Raw genomic sequence first — 22,250 nt, forward strand, 5'->3', positions numbered from 1 at the left:
CCGGCCGCGCGGGGCACCGGGCGGGGAAGAGCTGCCCAGAAAATACCAGCTCCTGAGAAGCTGCGTGCTCACACCACAGAGCCCCCCACAGATGGCTGGTTTTGGTTTCTGAAATAAAATTTCACTTTTAACTTGAAAGGGGCTTTCCAGATGGGACTGATCTGCTTAAAAACTTCCTTATGAAAAATGACCATTAAACATGCCCCTTTCTCCTATGGTTTCGTATTTAAACCAGACGCCGTGGCATCTGGTTGCCGCCCGCGCCGCCCACCCGGCTGGACCGTCGGGCCTGGCGTGTCCGGGGGGCCTGGTGATGTGGGACTTCTGCTCTAACGCACTCGTGTGTTTCTCCTCAGCTCCTCAAGCCCCAAGTGCACTGCGTGTCAAGAGAGCATCATTAAAGACAAGGTATTCCTGGGCTTTAAGCAACTGCTTGGTCGGTGTTCTGAGCCAGGTGGTTGGTGGCCAGTGCCTTGGCGCTCCAGTTTTACCCCAGAGTGTGACGTGATGGCCGGTACAGTGGGCCGAGTCAGGACCATGTCCTGTGAGCCCCTAGCCAGGCAGGGAGGATCCACCCGCAGGCTGCCCTGCTGTGTGAGCTCAGCGAGGGGCTTCGCCCTCCTCACCTGCCCTCACCTACAGTGGCAGTGCCGCCCCCTCCTGACCCCCCACAGGAGTGAAGGAGGCGTGGTCTCGGGCCTTTATACCACGCAGCTGTGCTCTGCCTCTGCAATCGTGTTATCTAGTCTGTGGGCTCCATTGAACTTGTTCTCTCCTGTCCCCCATGCAGTGTCTCGTAGTCATTAGCCACATGTGAGACGTCAGCCCCTCCTCTCTCCTTCCCTCCCCTTCGTACCCGCGTGTGCCAGTGGCAGTCATGGGGTCATCACAGACTCTCAGAGCACAGGTGCCCACCAGCCTCCTGGGGCCCCTCTCATGGCGTCTCTGGCCATCCATGTGCTGCCAGATGCTGCCGGGCACACTTTTAAGTCTGAAATGATTCATCCTTAAAGTACTTAAAACATCAATAAAAATGTGGAGTTCTAGTATTTTGATTAATGAACCTAACGGTTTTTTAACTGTAGGTCATTAAATTGTACAATAAAATTCTCGCTCAGGGGTTTTCCTGTCTAAAACACTTTGCAGATTGGGTTTATGGTCGGGCAGCCCAGGTGAGCACAGAGACTGCAGGGCTGCTGGCGACAGGTGCCCTGGGCTGCTGGGACAGGAGCATCTGATGTGACCTGCCCTGGACAGTTTAGAGAGTACATATGTCCCCGTACCTTTCCTTTCTGAGTGCTACCTGCTGCCAAAGACTTTGGTTCGTAACAGGAAAAGAGGCTGTTTTTTAAGAAAAATTGCTCGACTCCACCCCAGTATCTTAACTGGTAACTAATCTGTTAACTTGTTGATGTGTATCTAACCAATGTGATTGAGAGAGAAGGTTGAAACAGCAGGCTAAGACGATCTTTTAGTGTCTGTTATTATTCAGAATTAATGTCCCTACTAGTTTTTTTTGAATCATAAATGAGGCTGGCTGAAGCCCTGGAGTCTCAGGAGGAAGTTGGGCCCTGGGAGGCTGAAGTCACCGGTGATGGCCACTGTGGGACCTGAGGCCCTCATCTGTAATATGGGGCAGTTGCAGTAAACAGTCAGATCTTCTCAGCTCTAAAATTCTGTACTTTTATTCTGATGTTTTCAATCTATGTTTGTTTGTTTATCTGTAGCGTTAAACTCGAGTGACTTAAGGAATTTAATGACACAAAAGGGAAATTATTTCTTACTGGTTAAAAACACCTGTTTTTTTTGACTTTGAAAAAGGTCATGATCTTAAATTATGTTTATAAAGGATTAGGTTTGACCCGAAATTAGTTTATTTTTAACTGTTAACAGCTGTTGATTCTATTTTCTTTGCCTGTGGAGTTGAAAAAGACATTAAGATCCCTGTCTTATTTTCCCACGGTAGCAGCGATAACGTGTGGGAGTTTCGCAGAAATGCCTCAAGCCTCAGGCAGTATAGATTGTGTTGTGAGTGTACTTGTTCTCTAAAGGAATTTAAAATTAAAGAAAGGAAGGTTTTCATTTTCAAAGGGAAACATTTTCATTATTGCATTAATCTCAGTCTTTGCAGTATAAATTCAAAAGAGTTATTTTTAAAAAAATCACAGGCTAATGCCTCTTCTTTAGTGAAAATGGAGTTGTGAGTGACATAACTTTAGAAGAAGGAACCAAAATGAAATGTTTTATAAGCCGCCTACAAGACATGCTGTTTTACAGTAGTTCCTCTTTCTCTAGCAAGCGATCGAAAGAGGCATCGCATTGCAGTGGGTTCTGCCCTCGTCCCTTGACAGGAGGCATTTACCCCCATGGCCACCTTCGCAGTGCCAGCTCCTGAAAGTTTCCAGTGTGCAAATGGGAACTTGGTCCTGGTGTGCCCCACCTCGAGATTGTGTCAGAGCCAATCCGAAATGTCTGGATGCTCCAACGTGATCTCCAGTTATTCCATATAACTTGATTTCTTTTGGTTCATCTAACAGAACTGGCAGTTACAAGTTTTAACTCATGTCTCTTAATGGGGACCGCTCCTTTATTCTACGTACAGAAATTAAAAATTAAGATGGTCCTTAATGTTTTTTGAGGTCCACTTAAATGATGCTCTCCTAATTTTTTTGAAGTGGTTTTGCCTTGTCCGAAGTAACAGCATGTGGAGATTAAGAAATACTAATCCCCTAAAATAACTGTCTTTCAATTTCAGGTGTTTAAGGATAATTGCTGCAAGAGAGAGATTCTGGCTCTTCAGATATATTGCAGGAATGAAAGTCGAGGCTGTGCAGAGCAGCTCACGCTGGGACACCTGCTGGTAAGCGTCTCAGTGGCACGGTAGGTTCACTGAGGTACGGGTCCTTGGGCAGTGCGATGCAGCACCTCGAGGCCATGTTTACATTAATCCTGTAAAACACAGCCAGTGGGAAGGCCGTCAAAGCCACTTGGGTATGAGATGTTATTTTTATGACATCATTAGCAGAACTGCCAACTGATTCTTAAACACTCCCACCCTATTAGAATAGAAAGAACTCTGAATTGAATTTTAATTTTGGAAGGCCCATTAAAACTTTTTTTTTCACCCTGAAATTTCACATAACTTTTTATGATTTTTTGATTAGTATCATTTTATCTCGAAAGGATATGTGAATTAGAATAAAACAAAATCCTTAGCATATAACCGTTTATTTATCCAGAAAGAGTTGACATAATTCTTCAAAACCAATATAGTTCAAGTAACCACTAGAGTATAAAATTCAGTGTCTCTTGATACATTTGTCACTCTTCTCTGTGAAAAACTGGTCTAATGGCAGAGAGAAACATTTTCCGTAGGATTTAATTGCATGGAGTTGAGAATCTGGCATTTCGGATTGAATGTTTTGCCGATGAAGATCTTCGAATTGTCTGTCTTACAGGTGCATTTGAGGAACGATTGCCAGTTCGAAGAACTTCCGTGTGTTCGCGCTGACTGCAAAGAAAGAGAGTTGAGGAAAGACTTGCGTGATCATGTGGAAAAAGCCTGCAAATACCGCGAGGCCACCTGCAGCCACTGCAAGAGTCAGGTCCCGATGATCACGCTGCAGGTGCAGTATTGTCTCGTTCTCCGACTGTCCGCGCGGTCCAGGTGTGCCCCGTCCACAGAATAGCTTTTAAATGACTGTTCTAACAGGAAGAAAGAGAAGAGAGAAGAGTAAATAGCAATTTTCATTTGACTTTATTTCAGAGTTAAGCTTTATTTGCTTTGCAGATTTTCATTCATGTGATTAGCATTTTTCATTGCCTTGATTGACTATCGTTTGGGATGCCAAAAAAATGAAGACTAATTATTTTTTAAAAAGGTAGAATTTTTCATTTGTCATTCGTTGGAAGAAGTGAGCGTACTTGTTCTTTAGAGGAATTTTAAGGGAATAGCCTCAGAGTCTTGCGGAATGGCTTGATTGTTTAATAGCTCTGTGATGACCATCACTTCAGGGTCCTTAATCCTGCGGTGTGAAGTACACCTGTCTGTCTCAGAGAGAGAGGAGAATTTAACATCTTCTCCACGCCTCGATGGTTTTGGCACAGTTCGACATGGCGTGCATGTGAGAATCAGATCGCTTATCTGTAAATTAAAGAGGAAGAGTTGAGGGTGGAGGACAAACTGTAAAAACAATCACGATGTAATCTAAAATAATACTGAACGTAATTGGAAAACAGTCAGTAGCGTGTGTTCCCGTTTGTTGAACGGGCATCTGCTGAGTGCCAGGCGTTGTCCTGGGGTCCCAGGATATGATGGCGAAGCTCACCTCCTAGTGAGGAGAGACAGCAGGCGGGCGTGTGACGTGGTCGTGATTTGTGCTGTGAAGATGAGTAAACCGGTGGCGTGGGAAGGGGGTGGTCAGGGACCTGTGGCAGTGAGCCCCCTGCAGGGAGAGCCTCGGAAGGGGGCGGCCTCGGGGGCGCCCACGGGCTCCCAAGTAGAGGCAGCTTGGCAGGTAGATTTGGGGAACTGTCAGGCCAGCGTGCAGAGGGGACGGGGGGCAGACCGGAAGGCACGTGGGCAGGCACTGGACAGCCTTGAGCTGGGGTGGTGGCGTCAGTTCCGCATGGCACTGCTCTGGCAGGCGTGATAGACGGCGGCACGGAGGTGGGGCCCAGGGTTGGCCTGGACAAGGAAAGCAGGGATGGGGAAAGGCCCTGGGGTAACCAGTGGGATTAGCTGAGGGCTCGAATGTGGACACCCAGCGTTTGTAACTCGAGCAGCTGGACGAAGCGGAGGTGGGGCTCGGTGGAGGGTGACGAGCTGCGGGGAGGAGAGGGCAGTGGTCAGGCCTCCAGTAGGTGTCCTCGCAGCCATGGCACTGCAGCGAGGGGGAGGAGGGCCAGCCAGAGGACAGAAGCCGAGGCACGCGAGGTGAGCCAGAGCAGTGGTCGGCGTGGCGGGATCTGGACGGTGCTGGACGGTGGTGTCCCAGAGCAAGGGAGCTGGAGGGCGGGGTGGCACCTGGGGCAGCTGGAGGGCGAAAGGCCCAGCAGGGAGGGGCTGGGGGTGGACCCCGGACTTTGGCAGGGTGGTGACTGATGGCCCTAGGCAAGTGCAGCTGGGCGCCAGCCGAGTTCCTGGTAGAGGTTCTGGAGCCTGCTGACCAGAATTTAGGAGAAGTTTGTACTTTTCAGTATGAAATGAAATGTACTTTTTATACTCTTCCTATTTACCTTACTTCATCTAAGTTTCCTGCACCCGTGACTTTCTTCTGTCGTGAAAGCTTTTCCCTATGTGATTCTCTAGACTAAGAACTTTTCCAGTTACTAAGAACTTTTAAGAACTGAACCCTCCCTTCCAAAGAATAGTGGTGGCATCTGTCATAGTTGAGTAATTCCCTCAGTAATCAAACTCAAGCGAGTGAGACACTGCAGGCCGTACACACGTTAGTGTGCTGCATCGCGGTTATACTTCGCTTCTTACAAAAATCAGTGCCTTTTATTTGCAGAATAGAACCCAGGAATTAATCTCATCTGAGAAAGCGTGGTAGGGCATGTTAATTAAACACCATATAAGTAACTCCTGAATTGGGCTGTGAGTGAGGAGACTGGTTTCAAAATAACAACACAGCACAGGATTCTTGAGACGTCTGTTGAGTGCGTGTTGGGCAGCAGACCCCGAGTCATCCGGGATGCATGAGAGCACAGCCGACAGCCTCGCCCCTCATGTTACCCCTGGTCCTGGGGAAAGCGTGACTCATGAGGGAGGGCCAGCTCACTTAGCCTGATGGGGTCGTGGAGGGCTTTGGCGAGCAGGTCGCATTTCATTTTATCTGGGTGTTAAGTTTGTTAGCTGCAAACCCGGATAGAGGCAGGTGCAGATACATAAAATGACAGCAAGTTTGAGACCTAAGTTGTACAAATAAATAATCCTCGTAAATCTCACTACGCTCTTGTGGAGAAGAAAACTTTTCAAACTGTTCTAACAGTGTTGACATTATCGTGTATCTTGCAGTGTACGCTGCTCTCTGTCGGGCCCTGGACAAGTGTGGGGACACACCTTGGGCAGGCCACTGCCAGTGCACCATGCCCCTGACTCGCCAGCCTCCCTGCCAGCAGGGAGCTGCACACTCACTCCCTTGCACGCCAGTGAAGGTCCCGTGACTCGCCCTGGCACTTCTGTCCCATCCGTGGCGTGATTTGACTCCCAAGCTCTGTTTTTTCAAGTCTAACACACTGGGCTCCTTTCCCCAGGCTTTAAGTTTACGTTTAGAAAGAGCGGCTGTCTGACCCAGGTGGGCCGAACACCACGGGCCACCCTGACATCCTACAATCCTGCGTTTTGTGTTGGGTCAGCACGTCCGATGCCGATAAAATACAGATTGATAAAGCATTGGAACCTGGACTGCTGCACCTCACGTGGGAGTTTCTTTCTCTGTCTGAACTGTGATGTTGATGTCATATCAGCTGTTTTTGAGGGTTTTTTTTTAATATATAGGTCGGCATCATTTAAAGTGTCATGAAAAATCCCTTTTACATTTAGTCTAGAAATTATTGAATGTCAGTCTCTTTAAACAGTTCTGTTAATTTGCGAGAAGTCAGAATTACAAAGCTCTCATTTTACGGGAGTGTACCTAGTGTGGATGCAGCCACTTTGGGACAATTTGGCCGCATAACTGGACGCCCAGAGAAAACCAGATGGTGAGAAGCGGAAGTGGCCCAGGGCCTAGGAGGGAACATCGCTGTCTCTCCCCGCTTAGGGACACCCGCAGCAGTCCCTCAGTCTCTCCAGCGTCCTCGGGTGTGACATTCTTGCCCTCCTCTCACCGTGGACGGGGGCCTGTGCCTTCAAGTTGAGCTGTCACCTAGGCCCTTCGAGGTTAAAATTTGTGCCATTTGGGGAAGGACTAACCCAGAATTTATCTCTATTTTCCATGCACTAACGATAATGTAGACAAGACTTCAGGACCATAATTTAAACACCGACCAGATCACACTGTTTTCAGGTGTTTGAGAAGCATCATTTCCAGATCCCAAACTGAGAGGCCAAAAGAAACCTGTCCCTCTTTTCAGCCAGCAAATGCCAGACATGGGGCAGAGTCCCAGCCCACCATGGCCTGCACTGCGAGCAAGGGCACGGACAGCAGCGGCACAGCGGGGCCGCTGCGGAAGGGGCTGCCACGGTGACGCTGCCCGGCACACCCCACAGGGTGCCCTCGCTAGTCAGGTGTCGAGTAGATGGGAGAGGCCTTATTTTTCAGCACTCAAACTTTTTCAATAAAAGGACCCATCCGGGTGTATTGTGAGCGCTGTGACACGAGGGGACAATAACAGTGAGCAGAGGGCTTCCGTTGGGTCCATGTGGAGACGTTTGCGGGATCTGAAGGGCAGCGTGTGTGTTTCAGAGTTGACGACACTTTCTTTTTCTCCTCCAGAAACACGAAGACACTGAGTGTCCGTGTGTGGTGGTGTCCTGCCCTCATAAGTGCAGCGTCCAGACCCTTCTGAGGAGCGAGGTGAGGGCGTGGCCGGGCCTGGCTGGGGCTTCGTGAGTGTCCGGGACGAGCGTGCCATGGGCTCCTCTTTTCCCTTAGTAGCTGGAACCTAAGGTTTTCACCAGTCACGGTGCTGATACGTAGAGCAGGAACACGAGAGACCTCATGCTCTTCTTGGATCAGAAATTTCAGAAGCAAGCAATTAAAAGCTACAAAGCGTTAAATTTTTAAGAATTAAGAAAATGGGATTACTTTACTATGCAAGCAAAGATGTCATTTTTTATGGTCTAAAAAAACTTTTTAAATCTGTAAAGTAGGAATTACTATGATTGTCTCAAGAAAATAAATCCATTTAGAGATATTTCGGAACCATCTGGCCACACGTGCTGTGTGCGTGCTGTGTGCGGTTGGCGCTGGGAGCAGGCGGGTGTGAGCGGCTCCTGAATTTCAGGGCTGCCAGGAAAGTCCCTCGGGTAGCCTCCCCAGAGGCTGTTCATGTCACACCCCCCTTGGGCCCTTTTCTTTAAGGCAGGCAGTAGACTTTGCATTCACTTCACCTGATCAGGATGGATCCAGATGGAAAAACCCCACGGGTTTTTAATGTTTTGCATCTGGTCCTGACCTGGAGCCCCTTTGATTGCTGTTTCGAGTGCCATCTGAGGCTCCGGGTGTGTGCGTCCCCTGGTCCCTTGGCTGTCCCCTTAGTCCTGGGTGCTCCGATTTGAGGAGCCTGCTCACCTCAGCCTTTTTCACACCCTTGAGTTTTACCCCCAGATTTTGGGGAGGGGGAGGTCTGGTCTCTCACGTGCCAGTGAGCGAGAGGACCTGTTTGGACCTCAGTCCAGAGACACGGGTGCAGAGAGATTCCCCAAGAGCCACCCTCACTCGAGGTGTGTCCTTCTAGAAGTTGACTCTTTGGGGCAGGGGCAGTGGTCCCTGTGCCCTGAATGTGGCTCTCGGAGTAGCGGGCAGGTGCACGCAGGTAGCTTCCACACCTGGACAGCCCCTCCGTGAGATGGACACGTGGGGTTCGTACCGCTGAGGTAACTGCTAGGGTTTTATACACTTGCCTCAGCTTTTCCTCAGTCAGGGCTCTGTGAATTAGAGACAAAAGCCACTTCCATTTTACCTCTAAGTTATTTTTATATTAAAAAATCTTTAAACCTGCGTTTACCTTGGGTTTCTGATGAAAAGTACTATAGATTATTCTTGCCTCTATTCCAAAATGCCTAGAAATACTAGAAGCTTCTGAGAGTGATGACAATAAAGCCAATTTAGGAACAAGTATGACCCTGAATTTATAGCAGTGCACTGAAAATAACATCAAACTCACCACGTCCCTGCTTTCGGCATCAGAAGCGCTAGCTGCGTAGACTCACAGTGCGTTAATGGCGCTGAAAGGATGTGTGTGAAGATTTTCGAGTTGCCAGTGACCGCAGGGACAGTCTTATGCTTCACTTCCCTGCGGGTCACCTGCGATGGCCCTTCTTTCTCAGAGCTTCCCTCCAGGTGCACGACCTCCCAGGCTGGGTCCGGAGGGACGTCAGGTGTGCTGGGGACTAGGTCTGTGACCCCCGTGGCCTCCCTGGCTCAGAGCCCTCCCGCCAAGGTTGGCCTTGGCGGCGGTCGGGCGGCCACCCTTCGACATCACCCTCCGCCGTAGCAGCCCCAGCAGGGCGAGGTCCCGGGCTCCGTTTGTCTCTGCACTAAACACTGACCTGGAAGGGGAGGTCGCGGGAACTCGCCGCCCACCAGCACGTGCAGGCGTTTGTCTCCTCTCCCCCTGCGGGGCATCGTAGGTGGTTCTTACTTGATGATCCACCAGCATGTAAGATGGACAGAGGGCCTGATGAGTTATCCTCTCCCGTCAGTCAGTGGTGACAGTACTGGCTCGTGTTGTCGGAATGCCTTTAGAGTCCTTTGAGAAGCTGCGTGACTTAACGGCCATGCAGAGGAGAAAGGTCTTCTAGAAGGAGACCCCTCTCCAGTTACACTGAGGACTGAGCGCACGGCACCCTGTGGGAGCTCGCTCTGGAAATGTACCTATTCTTGTGTACTGTATATTAGGTGTGTGACCCAGCTGCATCCTGAATGCTTTCTATTTTTTGTGTTTCATGCAATTTTTGTTTATAGTCTTTAAATGTGCATTTCAGTTTACGTTTTTTTTTTTCCTTTTAATTCTGGCACTGCAGACAGCATGTCACATTTTGAACAGCTTGTTCTAAAGAAATTGCAAATTTAAGAACTGTTACAGTAAATGTATTTCTGTATATTGGTGTATATATGTGTATACACGTGACAATAGTGTATATTTACTGCATATGAGTCTAGGAAGCAGATGAAATGTACACACCTGCAGCGGTAAACACCATTCGTAATAGTACAATCCAGATGCTATCTGTGCCCTTAATATGTTTGAACATTTTCATGCAAACATTTGTGCCACAACTCACGTCTCTTTCCCGTTGCAGTTGAGTGCACACTTGTCAGAGTGTGTCAATGCCCCCAGCACCTGTAGTTTTAAGCGCTATGGCTGCGTTTTTCAGGTCAGTATCCGACATTTGTCCTTCCCAGTCGCTGACATTCTGCCATGAGAGACAGTTTATTATATTAATATTTTAATGTGCAAGTTCTGGAATTTTAGTCTGTGTCAGGGAGCCGAATCACCCCGTCGCATGGGTGACGGAAACTGCATGGGTGCTCACGTGGGTGCTCACTTTTCATTCCGCTGGGGTTTTGAGACTTCAGGTAGACACCTGTGCTGAGAGGGAAGTCAGTACATTCCAGGAGGATGACTGCATCGAGAAGCAGCTAATGAGTAGAGCAGACAGACAGGGCTGACGTTTATGTGGCGGGTTTTGGGAACTTTAGCCGTTACTCAAATGTAAGTAAATACAAGCCGGACACGGGTCCGGCGGTGTATGTGCATCAATCCGTAGCTGTAAGAGTCACACGTGTGTGTGTTCACGAGCGATCGCACGTACAGCCACACCCCCCAGGAGAGTGGAGAGGGGCCCCGGCACAGCCACACCTGGCTGTGAGGAGCCTGCTTCTGGCCTTGCGTTCATTATTTTTAGCACGTCTGAGATTGCTAGTGAATTGGAACTGAGTTTTCATATAAATGTATCTCTTAATTTTAAGACTATCAAAAGAGTATATATTACAATTCCAGTATTTTACGTATTTAATTTTAATGCATTCCCAGTGCATTATTACAAATCAGTACAGAGATACTGGCATCTTAGGCCTTTCTTAGAAAGCGAAGAGCGTGAGAGCGAGGATGACGGTAGCTTCCCCTTTGCTTCAGTCTCTCAAGGAGGCTGGGCCACACCCTGTTATGTCGTGCGTAGTATCATCCATTCTGTGTATGTGTATGTATATGTTGACATACGGCACCACTTATATCAACATATATATATAACTATTCTATGTACAGAGTATATGTTTTGGAGATCATTAAAATGCTTTCTGTGGCTTAATTTTCCAGTATCAAAACAAATTATATTTTCACACCAATTATTTCCTTAAATATGTAAAGTCTAATCCCCCATGCTTATCACTGACGCTGAGATGGTCTCCATCTTGTGTACTCTGTAGATCGTGTATGTTTTGTATGTAACTTTCTGAGTTTACCTAGAATAGTGAGGAATGGTATGTTTTCTGAGACAGCGTATTAGAAATAAATAATTTAATACTGTTAACGTTTTAGTGAATTATTTAGAATCCTACTCTGATTATATGTTCGCTAGATTATAACAGTATCTAGCTGTAACTACAGCTATCTAAACATGTTTTACTTGTATTTATAATGGAAAAAATGTATAAAGGAACAAAAACGTGTCTAAAATTTAATTATTTGATGTTACTAGTATAAACGTAGATAAGAAGGCATTTGATAGGAACTTGAGGAACAAAGAGCACGAACTTGAGATCGTAGAATTGCAGTGTCTTGTCTCTGACTCGGACACGGCAGAGCAGGGCCACTGAGCGTGACCCTGGTAAGGCTCGGGGAGTCCCGTTCCCCTTACGTGGATGTCTCCCCCCTTCGTGTTGGGTGCTGGTTTTAGATCACCTGTTAGTCCCTGCGCACCAGGGATGACGCTGGCTTATTGCTCTGCATCTTTGTTCTCGCAGGGGACAAACCAGCAGATCAAGGCCCACGAGGCCAGCTCCGCGGTGCAGCACGTCAACCTGCTGAAGGAGTGGAGCAGCTCCCTGGAGAGAAAGGTGCGCACGCCCGTCCCTGCTTTCGTTGATTTTGAGGAATTTCCTCAGGCCATTTAAAGAAGAAAACCTATAGTCGTTACTGGTTTTTTTGATAAAAGAAGCAGCATCCAGAGAGTGTCAAAAAAGTAAATTCTCTCCTTGCGATCTTGTGCTCGTAAATGAAGTATTTGTTCTAGATCATTGCCGAGCAATGATCTAGAGCAGGGATGGTCACACTTCCAGACCTCCCTCCCTCCCCAGCCCACCCCAGCCCACCCCAGCCCCGGCTTGTTGTAAGCTTCAGTCTCTCAAGGAGGCTGGGCCACACCCTGTTATGTCGTGCGTAGTATCATCCATTCTGTGTATGTGTATGTATATGTTGACATACGGCACCACTTATATCAACATATATATATAACTATTCTATGTACAGAGTATATGTTTTGGAGATCATTAAAATGCTTTCTGTGGCTTAATTTTCCAGTATCAAAACAAATTATATTTTCACACCAATTATTTCCTTAAATATGTAAAGTCTAATCCCCCATGCTTATCACTGACGCTGAGATGGTCTCCATCTTGTGTACTCTGTAGATCGTGTATGTTTTGTATGTAACTTTCTGAGTTTACCTAGAATAGTGAGGAATGGTATGTTTTCTGAGACAGCGTATTAGAAATAAATAATTTAATACTGTTAACGTTTTAGTGAATTATTTAGAATCCTACTCTGATTATATGTTCGCTAGATTATAACAGTATCTAGCTGTAACTACAGCTATCTAAACATGTTTTACTTGTATTTATAATGGAAAAAATGTATAAAGGAACAAAAACGTGTCTAAAATTTAATTATTTGATGTTACTAGTATAAACGTAGATAAGAAGGCATTTGATAGGAACTTGAGGAACAAAGAGCACGAACTTGAGATCGTAGAATTGCAGTGTCTTGTCTCTGACTCGGACACGGCAGAGCAGGGCCACTGAGCGTGACCCTGGTAAGGCTCGGGGAGTCCCGTTCCCCTTACGTGGATGTCTCCCCCCTTCGTGTTGGGTGCTGGTTTTAGATCACCTGTTAGTCCCTGCGCACCAGGGATGACGCTGGCTTATTGCTCTGCATCTTTGTTCTCGCAGGGGACAAACCAGCAGATCAAGGCCCACGAGGCCAGCTCCGCGGTGCAGCACGTCAACCTGCTGAAGGAGTGGAGCAGCTCCCTGGAGAGAAAGGTGCGCACGCCCGTCCCTGCTTTCGTTGATTTTGAGGAATTTCCTCAGGCCATTTAAAGAAGAAAACCTATAGTCGTTACTGGTTTTTTTGATAAAAGAAGCAGCATCCAGAGAGTGTCAAAAAAGTAAATTCTCTCCTTGCGATCTTGTGCTCGTAAATGAAGTATTTGTTCTAGATCATTGCCGAGCAATGATCTAGAGCAGGGATGGTCACACTTCCAGACCTCCCTCCCTCCCCAGCCCACCCCAGCCCACCCCAGCCCCGGCTTGTTGTAAAGTTTTATTGGAATGTAGCCAGGCTCATTCGTTGCCGCTGGCTGCTTTTCGCACTCCAGCGGCCGAGTCGAGTTGAGATGGAACCCGGATGGACCGCACAGCCCAAAGTAGCCGCTCTCTGCCTCCTCCCAGAAAAACGTTGCTCTAGACCCGGACCTGGACAGTTTCCAGCGTCAGACGCCTCACCATTCTTTGTAATTTCTGAGAGACAGGCAGGAAAAGACATCTCCATATCGCTGGTGTTCCTGTTGATTTCTGAGCTGACACTTTGGGAGTTTGGGGCATTGAGCAGGTCCACTTCCCAGAGAGGCTTCTCTCCCTGAGGCCTGATGGTGGGCGGGCTCCTCAGCAGGCCCCTCCCGGGGAGCTGGTTCATGGTGTGCAGCTCGGCCAGGCCTTCTTTTCATGAGGAAAAGGTGAAAATCTCTGAGCATTGATAGAGGAATTGTTACAGGATCTCTCATTATGGCTTATTTACAAGAATAAGAACCCAGCTCAATATCCAGCAAGTGCGTACCGAGGACTCAGAGCATCCGGCCAGGCTGGTGTTTGTTCTGCAAAGACTGGGGTTTATTTCTCGTTGTTAGAATTATTCAGCTAGAACCTCAGGTTATTTTGTTCTTCTGTAATGAAAATAGTCTGTTTGAGTTGGTTCAGAGAGACTGATTGTCACATTCATGGTCAAACTGTAGAAAAACTGTTCCGTAAAATCTGGACTTAAAAACACCCTTACACATCTTCTATTGTAGAAGAGCTTAAACCACAGGGAAATGTAGAGTGCTCCCTGAAACCGTCTGGGGTGGAGTGTTCCCAGGGAGGACGGAGGGGTCCCTGTTTTCATCCGCTGTGTGGGTGTCGTGCGCACTTCTTGGAAACACACCTGCCAGGTAGACATTCTGCCAGGTAATGAGTAGAAGCAGGGATCTGCAGGCACTGGGGGTCTTTGATTAACGTATATGAATACATAAGAACAAATTTAAATAAGAGGGGCCCCTCAGTAAAGAAATTAAGAGTTTAATGTTTAATGTGGGATAGTCGTTCTCATCCTCAAGTAGCTGGATTTGTTGCAGAAAATTGGCTGTCGTCTTTGGAGGTACTGCTGAGCTTTTTATCAGAAGGGCTGGCGAGGGTCTCTTTCTTAGGTGTGAGAATAAGGACTCTGGGAACTGCGTCCATCGTTGGCAGATGGGATTGAGTGGACCGTAGCTCTGGAAAAGGCAGAGGCAGCAGTGTGTCACTAAGTAAGCCCCAGTCTGGACAAGTTCTGGACGAGCGCGAGGTGTCATGTGTAGGCACGTGGGCATTTGAGATATCATGTTTTAGGAAGGAAAGTCCAATCGTGCTGAGTAAAATCCTAGGAGACATTGCAAGGTTTGTTTTCCTTAGTAAATACGTTTGTTCTGAAATAAAATAGATTGTGTCCCAAGCAGCTTGAGCAGGGAGGACGTCTGTCTTTGGGCCAGTTATTCTTTAAAGGGATGACGGCAGCAGTCGGCGCTTATCACTCTTGGCTTTGCCCAGATGCCCTTGGTTGGTCACATCGGTGACATCACCGTGGTCCCCAGGCGTTGGCCGTGTCAGAGAGGCACGTCTAGTGGAACGGTAACATTCTGATCCATCAGGAGTGTACAGTGACTCTGGAGTGGCAGCCGCACCCATGCGGGGACAGACGTCTGGGGGTGGAGGGAGCCCTTCTGAGGGCCAGAACCCCGTGTAGAAAGCCCGGGACAGGAAGCCTGGTCGGAAGTGCCCTTGAACTCCACCCAGGGCTTTCAGGACAGTGCACAGTGGTTCTTGGGGGTCGATCGCTCCTCAGAAGGAGATTTTGAAAAGTCGAAGGTGGGCCGCGCGCCCAGCAGGCCTTCCCCGGGACCGCTGTGGCATCGCAGGGGGACGCACAGAGCTTTGCGAAGGCCTCGGGGGCCGGCCTGGCGCACCTGCTCTGCAGCCCCTTCTCTGTGAGGGTTCAGTTAACTGAAGCTCTTGGGTAGCTTTTTATTCTCTCCAGGCTTTCCCATTATGTTGAGAGAGCTTTTCAAAGTACAGGGTTTGGCCCAATGGTGAGTGCGAAAGAATTTAGTGGGATGCAACTAGCAGTTTTTAAAGTTAAATAGGATAAAATGGGAAATGTCAGGGTGCGTCGTGAATGATCAGGGCAAGTATGGTTTCGTGGTGCCTGCCTTTTAGGAGCACACAAACGCATGACATGTGACAGACGGGGTGAGGTGCCAGACTGTGTTTCCTGCTTTGTTTCCTGGTCAGAGCTTGAAAGCCTCTCTGGTCAAGGATTTATTCGTTTTCAGTAAAATCTTTAAAAAAATCCATTCATTCTGAAATTTAGTCAGCTGCACTTTGCCTCACCTCGTTGAGTCCCTGGGAGGGGTTCAGAGAAAAGCAGTTTGTAGGATTCCCCGTCAAATCTCCAGGACTGCCACTTCCTGTGTGAAAGGGTTTTTTTCCTGGTTCGCCTTCCAGTGAGCTGATAGGAGGCCTACACTGTAAAATTTCGATTGCTATCATAACGGTTATTAACACTGAAACCACTCTTCGCTTGCTTAACCGAATTTCTTTTTCAGGTGTCCTTGCTGCAGAATGAGAGTGTGGAGAAGAACAAGAGCATACAGAGTCTGCACAATCAGATATGCAGCTTCGAAATCGAAATCGAGAGACAGAAGGAAATGCTTCGAAATAATGAATCCAAAATACTTCATTTGCAGGTAAGAAGCTTAAGACTATGCCCGGGTCAAAGGGTGGAGAAGCATGTCCCTTTCTTCAGCACTTACCCATGCGCTGTTTGAGCAGGAGCCCTGACCTTTGTCACTCTGAGGTGACGTGACTCCTTCGCCTGAGTGAAGACTGGGGGAGGTGGCCTGGATGGCCTGGGCGGCCGCAGCCTCTTCCCAGGGGAGCAAACCCCCTCCCGCTCCCCGTGCCTTCGGTTCACTGTTGGTGAAATAAGTTTACAGAAAGCCTGTGATTTTTTAAAAATTGGCTGTTTTTATTATTATTTAAGATTTCATATTGTTCATGAGTAGTTACATATAAAGTTTCACTTCCTAAAGTGAACTGAAGCCAAACTATTTTGTTCTGAATTTTCTAGTGGCGCATACACTCACTCACCTTATTTCGCCATCGTGATCCAAAGGTATTTACACTCGCGTGCGCGCACACACACACACACACTGCTCTACACACGCGTGCACGCGCACACACACCCACACACACACACTGCCGTGAGAGAAGGCGGCGTGCGTGGGCCTGAGGAAAAGTCACTCCTCGTCTGAGCCGGCTCAGGCCTGCACTGGGTCCTCGCTGGCATGTCGTTTTTGTAGGTACTGTCTGCACATTTGATTGCCCGTGCTGCGTGTTGGGCATAGTGACTTCCTGCGTGTCACACACGAGGAAGAATCATGAATAAGCTGTCAAAATGGGTCGTCCGTGTTCGTGCTGATGGTGTGTCCCTGAGCTCTGGAAGAGAAGATGGCCGACAGGCTCTGGGGAACCGTGCCCTCCCCAGTTAACGTGGAGATCAGTCCCAGGCCCTTGACTCCGTAGACGCTGATTAAATTACCGTATTAACTGTCGTGGTTGTCCAGAGGTGAGGGAAAACGCAATGAAACATCACACCGTGTCAGAAAATATACAAGTCGTTAGCATTGAATCAGCAGAAAAAAGTACGATGTCACGTAAAACACCAACGAGCCGGTGTGAGCCCCGCATTTTGCTGAGGCCTCAGACGTTGCTCGGGTAGAGGCCTGTGTCCCCCGCGGCCCCGCTCACTCGCCTGTCCGGGCAGCATTCTGTGTGTGCACGTTTGCAGCGTAGCCGCTGCGTTTGACCCGGGGCTCAGGTGCATGGAGAGGCCAAGGAACATCAACAGGAGACAGAAGGGGTATGTAGTGGGTTCGTTTATAAGGAAAAAAGTTCGAAGGGACATAGTGAGCATAGAAACGTGCTTGTCCAAAACCATGGAGATCTATGTGCGCCCCTCTCCGCTTCCCATGTGAAAAGGTAGAATTCACCTTACCTTTTGTAGGGCTTAATCGTCCCACACTGTGCGATTTAATAGTTTTAAACTATTGGATAACCCTGTGAGATCTAAGAAAGACAGGGGACCCACGTTGCCAGGCCAGAGTGTGAAGCCTGGTAGCGGTGGCAGCTTTGTTAGTGCTACTGGCCGACGGGCAGCCGGGCTGGGGGTTCACTGGGCCGGGGGTTCGCTGGGCTGGGGGTTCGCTGGTCCGTCTCCCTGGGATGACGAGCATGAAGGAAAGTAAGTCATATTTCAGGAGAGGGACTGAAACCAGACGGATGTGCTGCTCATGGTTTCCATAAGCACAGGGACGAGCGGCCGAGGCCAGCGCTGCCGAGGGCGGGGAGCCTGGCCCCAGGGTGGGTGGCACGGGTGGCCACCAGCTGGGTGTTTTTATGGAAGGCGAAATGTAGTCACACCTTTGACGTCACCGAGGGGTTGGGCTGCCAGCATCGGGTTGGCCATGTGAGAAGCTCTGGTCTCAGTCTTTCTGTGACCAGTGGGAGCCGCCATGGGCTCGATGCCGGCAGACGCTGGCCGCCAGCGAGACGCCTTCTCCCCAGACCCTACAGACCGCCCCCCTCCCTGGCCTGGCCCAGACACACTCCACTCAGCGCGTCATCCCCGTCCCCGTCCCCGTCCCCGAGCCCTTCCCAGTACCTGGAGAGGAGCGAGTCTTAAAGGTGGCACAGTGGCTCGGAGAACCGCGTATGGTGGCCCCTTCCCAGCCACCCTCCCCGCAGCACGGCCCCCTGGGACTTCTCACGCCACTTTCTCAACGCAGGCCCCTCCTTGGACACCTTAAGCGTCTGTGACTGCCACCTACTCCAGGAAGCCTTTGCCCACCCCTGCCCTCCTGGGAGGCACCCCCAGCCTTGTGGTCGGACCCCCTCGGCAGTGACATCCATGTCGCTCTCTGCATTGTCTCCTTCCTGGTCTGATTCTCCAGTAGATACACGAACCCTGCAGATGGCAGGAGTGCACAAGGGCGCAGACACCCCGAGGGCCCTGGGTATGGCAGAGGGGACAGTCAGAGATCCTTAGAGAGAGTGGAAGTTCAGAGTATGTTTGCTTTTGCTGGCTCGGGCGGGGTGGTTTCTTGATATCTTATATTTTGAAGAACCTGCTTCTCTTAATTAAGACAGGCCAGGTGTTAGCTCGATGCCCACATCCCCGTCGTCAGTAGCGACCAGGCGAGCCGGTGGCCGTTGCAGCTGGAGGGTCTGCGGCACTGCCACACTGCCACCAGGCTCTGCCACCCGAGCAGCGCCCGCACCCTCTCGTTGCAACAGCGTTTGGTCTCCAGGTCCCCTGGAGCTGAGTGATGGGGAGTGATTTTAGCCCCACAGTGTGCAGCGCACGAGACAGAGATTGATGTTCTGGAAGCGGAGCTTCCGATCAGGGTCATTCACAGCTGGCCACCGTGCCGTTCGCCTCAGCTCCTGGACTCTTTGTTGTAGGAAGTGCCACGCCTGCATTTAAGATTTGTTTTTATAGAAACATTGCCGTGGCCAAGTGTGGACTGCTCTTTCAGACTGAAATCATGTTTGCTGCATTTTGCAGAGAAGGCCTGATTTGGATCGGCATTCTGCTTCGAAACTGTACCATTTATACAAATGAAAGATCTACTTTAAAATAGCGCATTTTCCCTTGCTGCGTGTGGAGCTTCTGTTACATAATTTGCTCGAGCCTCGTCTGCGCGTGTGCATGTGTATGCCTGTGTGCATGCGTGTGCCCTCCTGGCCCTGCGTCTGCGGGTGACTCCACGTCCCCGGGGGCAGTCGGGGCCTTGCTGCTGGCATGGCGGCCCCCGTTCAGACCCCACAGTTCTGCTCTGCAGGCCACCACGAACCTCGCCATTGCCCAGGTGCAGCACCAGTCCTGAGAAGGAGGCAGCTCGGTGTCCTCTTTTGGCCTTAGGGGCATGAGGCTTTTGAAGTGACTAGTGGCTTGCCTTGGGCCGTCGTGCCGTGCAGTTCACGGCTCACTCCTAGGTTCACCAGGTTACAAAATGGCGTCTCTCAGAATTGTCACCAGTTATTTAAGGTTTCATTAACTTCCCCGTCATACTCACCAGTAACCGCGTGAGCTTAGCTTGTAATTTAGGGAGAGAACTGGCGAAGTCACAGGTGTTACTTAGCACTACCTCATGGGCTTGGATGTTTGTTCATGGCCGTGGTATTGTCCCCAGAAAATAGGCTTCGTGACCTAAGTAAATATGCCTCTAGCCCTATGTATTTAAAAATAAAAGTAACACCAGCATGGAAGGTGTTCTTTAGAGGAAACAGTTTTAAATGTTAGCTGATATCGAGCTTTCTTGGAAAGAAGACAACAACTAACACTACTTTTACTCAAAAAAAGTAACCCGATTTACCATGTTTGTTCCTCCGTGGTCACGAACAGCCGGCAAAGGTGCTGAAACCCAGGTGTTTAAAAATAGGCTCACAGAAGCAGAAGTGAGCCCGGCGGGGCCTGGGGCAGCCCCGGCCGCCCACAGCTCCGGAGGCCGCCCAGGCACTGCACTCCACAGCCTCCCTGGGGCCTGCACTGCCGGCCCAGGGAGCTTTATTTCAAAAATGCAAATTTTCTTTAGAAGTAAAACCCTTTAGGTCCTGGCTTCATCTAACCAGTGGGCACACCAGTCCTTTAAAATGGACTGGCCACCACAGCTGGAGCATGAGTCTCGTCTCCCAGTTCCTGTTGTAAATGTGAATGACCTCTGTTTCTGGAAGGAAAGTGTTCTGAATTATTTAAATTAAAGTAGCATCAAGTCCAGCCCCACCTTTGACAGCCACATGTATGCTGGCAGTGTCCTGTGCCCCAGCAGGCATGGGACGCCAAGCGTGGGGGCGGGGCAGGTGGAGGAAGCAGCCCCACCACGGGCATCGGCCCCCTCGGCCTCACTGAGGGCCTGCAGACCCACTGCAGAGCACTTGCCTGCTGCCGGCCGTGTGCAGATGCTCAGGCCTCGAGCAGGTGGCAGGGTGGTGGCAGTTCTCTCCTGGAATGTAGACGGGGTGTCGGGGTGCCCTCTGCAGCCAAGGACGGGGCACGCCCGCTGGGACTCGTGTGGTTTTGGCCCCTGCTTATGGCGCAGACCTTCAGGAACGGAGCCTCCGGCAGCACTAGTAGGCGTGACCTTGAGACCTTGGGACAGTGACGTGGGGCTGCCTGCCCTGCGGTTGGCTGGGTGAGGCCTTTCTGTGCCTCTGTCCACTCCCCTAGGAAGTAGGGACCTCAGTACCTGTGTCCCCTAGACACACGAAGGGGTCAGACGAGGTTTCCATGTGAGAGCAGACACCAGGCTCGCCAGAGCTGACCGCCATGTCCCTGAGGGCAGGCGTTTGGCGCTAGTGCCACAGTGTCTTCGGGGAGTTCTAACCGTGTTGCTTTTTGACGCCTTTGGCTTGGAAGCGAGTGATAGACAGCCAGGCCGAGAAGCTGAGGGAGCTCGACCAGGAGATGCGCCCGTTCCGGCAGAGCTGGGAGGAGGCCGGTGGCGTGAGGAGCAGCGTGGAGTCCCTGCAGAGCCGCGTGGCCGAGCTGGAGAGCGTGGACAAAGGCGCGGGGCAGGCGGTCCGGAACACAGGTGAGGGTGACGGGCCTGGGAGGGACCTGGGACACGTGACATGTGTCTCACACTGCTCCCAGCACCCCAGGTCAGGGCCGTGGCTTGCGTCTGTGAGGCACGGGCTGCCCAGTGATGGGTGATCTTCCCCTGAGATGCCTTTGGCAGAGAGAAACGGTTCCCACTTAGACTTGTCCCCTCCACGTGAGGCCGGCGTGGTAGGGTGTGGGTGCGGGGTGGCACCGGTGGAGGGCAGGGCCAGTGCTCGCAGCCATGCTCCTGAAGGCCCAGGGAGCAGACAGTGACAGGCAGGGAGGCGGAGCACCCAGCCTGCTCAGCCCCTGTGTGCGTGATATCTAGAAGCATCTGGGGCCCGCGACTGGGTCCTGAATAAATACACTGAATATGTGCCTGAAAAGGGGTAACAGAGACAGGAACAAGGGTTATTGTGATGAACGTGGCTTGGCTGAGGACGCGGAGTGGGGACAGGAGCGCTTAAACTCAGGGCACAGGTGACTCTGGCCTCGAGGCTGGAGAGTAGGAGGGCGGCCATCCTTGCTGTCAGGGGGCTCAGGGGTGGGACACGGGGCGGCTCCCTGTTGCAGACCCTGCAGGGTGGTGCCCGGGTCCCAGGAGATCGACCTGTGGCTGTGCGTGCTGGGGCCACCCGGTGCAGGGGTCTGAGGCCTGTGTCGGGACGTCTGCATGGCATCTGTCCTTCTCTAGCTGATAGCCACAGTGTCTTCCTGGTGTTTAGTTCAAGTGCTGGTGAGCGTTGGCCTCTGACCCCCACTGACCCCTTCGCCCCTCTCTCCTCGCCCGTGCCAGGCCTGCTGGAGTCCCAGCTGAGCCGGCACGACCAGATGCTGAGCGTGCACGACATCCGCCTGGCGGACATGGACCTGCGCTTCCAGGTTCTGGAGACCGCCAGCTACGACGGGGTGCTCATCTGGAAGATCCGGGACTACCGGCGGCGCAAGCAGGAGGCCGTCATGGGGAAGACGCTGTCCCTGTACAGCCAGCCCTTCTACACCGGCTACTTCGGCTACAAGATGTGCGCCCGGGTCTACCTGAACGGGGACGGCATGGGGAAGGGGACGCACCTGTCGCTGTTTTTTGTCATTATGCGTGGGGAGTACGATGCTCTGCTTCCTTGGCCCTTCAAGCAGAAAGTGACACTCATGCTGATGGATCAGGGGTCCTCTCGGCGTCACTTGGGAGACGCGTTCAAACCGGACCCCAACAGCAGCAGCTTCAAGAAGCCCACCGGGGAGATGAATATCGCCTCCGGCTGCCCAGTCTTCGTGGCCCAAACTGTGCTAGAAAACGGGACATATATTAAAGATGATACCATTTTTATTAAGGTCATAGTGGACACTTCGGATCTGCCTGACCCCTGACGAGTCGCTGGGGAGGTGGACGGAGCAGAAGGTAACTCCTCTGG

The 22,250-nt window shown here is 50.5% G+C and overlaps 1 protein-coding gene across 1 annotated transcript in view; it reads left to right on the plus strand.

The window, feature by feature from the left end:
- The window catches only part of TRAF3 (TNF receptor associated factor 3), a 62,117-nt gene extending 39,873 nt beyond the window's left edge, over nucleotides 1-22,244 (plus strand). Inside the window, exons 5-12 of the mRNA XM_006925590.3 lie at nucleotides 2,756-2,860; nucleotides 3,459-3,626; nucleotides 7,440-7,520; nucleotides 9,971-10,045; nucleotides 11,634-11,726; nucleotides 15,782-15,922; nucleotides 20,653-20,827; nucleotides 21,635-22,244. Of these exons, the coding sequence (XP_006925652.1) occupies nucleotides 2,756-2,860; nucleotides 3,459-3,626; nucleotides 7,440-7,520; nucleotides 9,971-10,045; nucleotides 11,634-11,726; nucleotides 15,782-15,922; nucleotides 20,653-20,827; nucleotides 21,635-22,206 (1,410 nt within the window). The 3' untranslated portion in view covers nucleotides 22,207-22,244. The remainder of the gene's footprint in view (nucleotides 1-2,755; nucleotides 2,861-3,458; nucleotides 3,627-7,439; nucleotides 7,521-9,970; nucleotides 10,046-11,633; nucleotides 11,727-15,781; nucleotides 15,923-20,652; nucleotides 20,828-21,634) is intronic.
- The last annotated feature ends 6 nt before the right edge of the window (nucleotides 22,245-22,250 follow it).

This window comes from Pteropus alecto, unplaced genomic scaffold (genome assembly GCF_000325575.1).
Source record: "Pteropus alecto unplaced genomic scaffold, ASM32557v1 scaffold8, whole genome shotgun sequence".
Classification (NCBI taxonomy): Eukaryota; Metazoa; Chordata; class Mammalia; order Chiroptera; family Pteropodidae; genus Pteropus; species Pteropus alecto.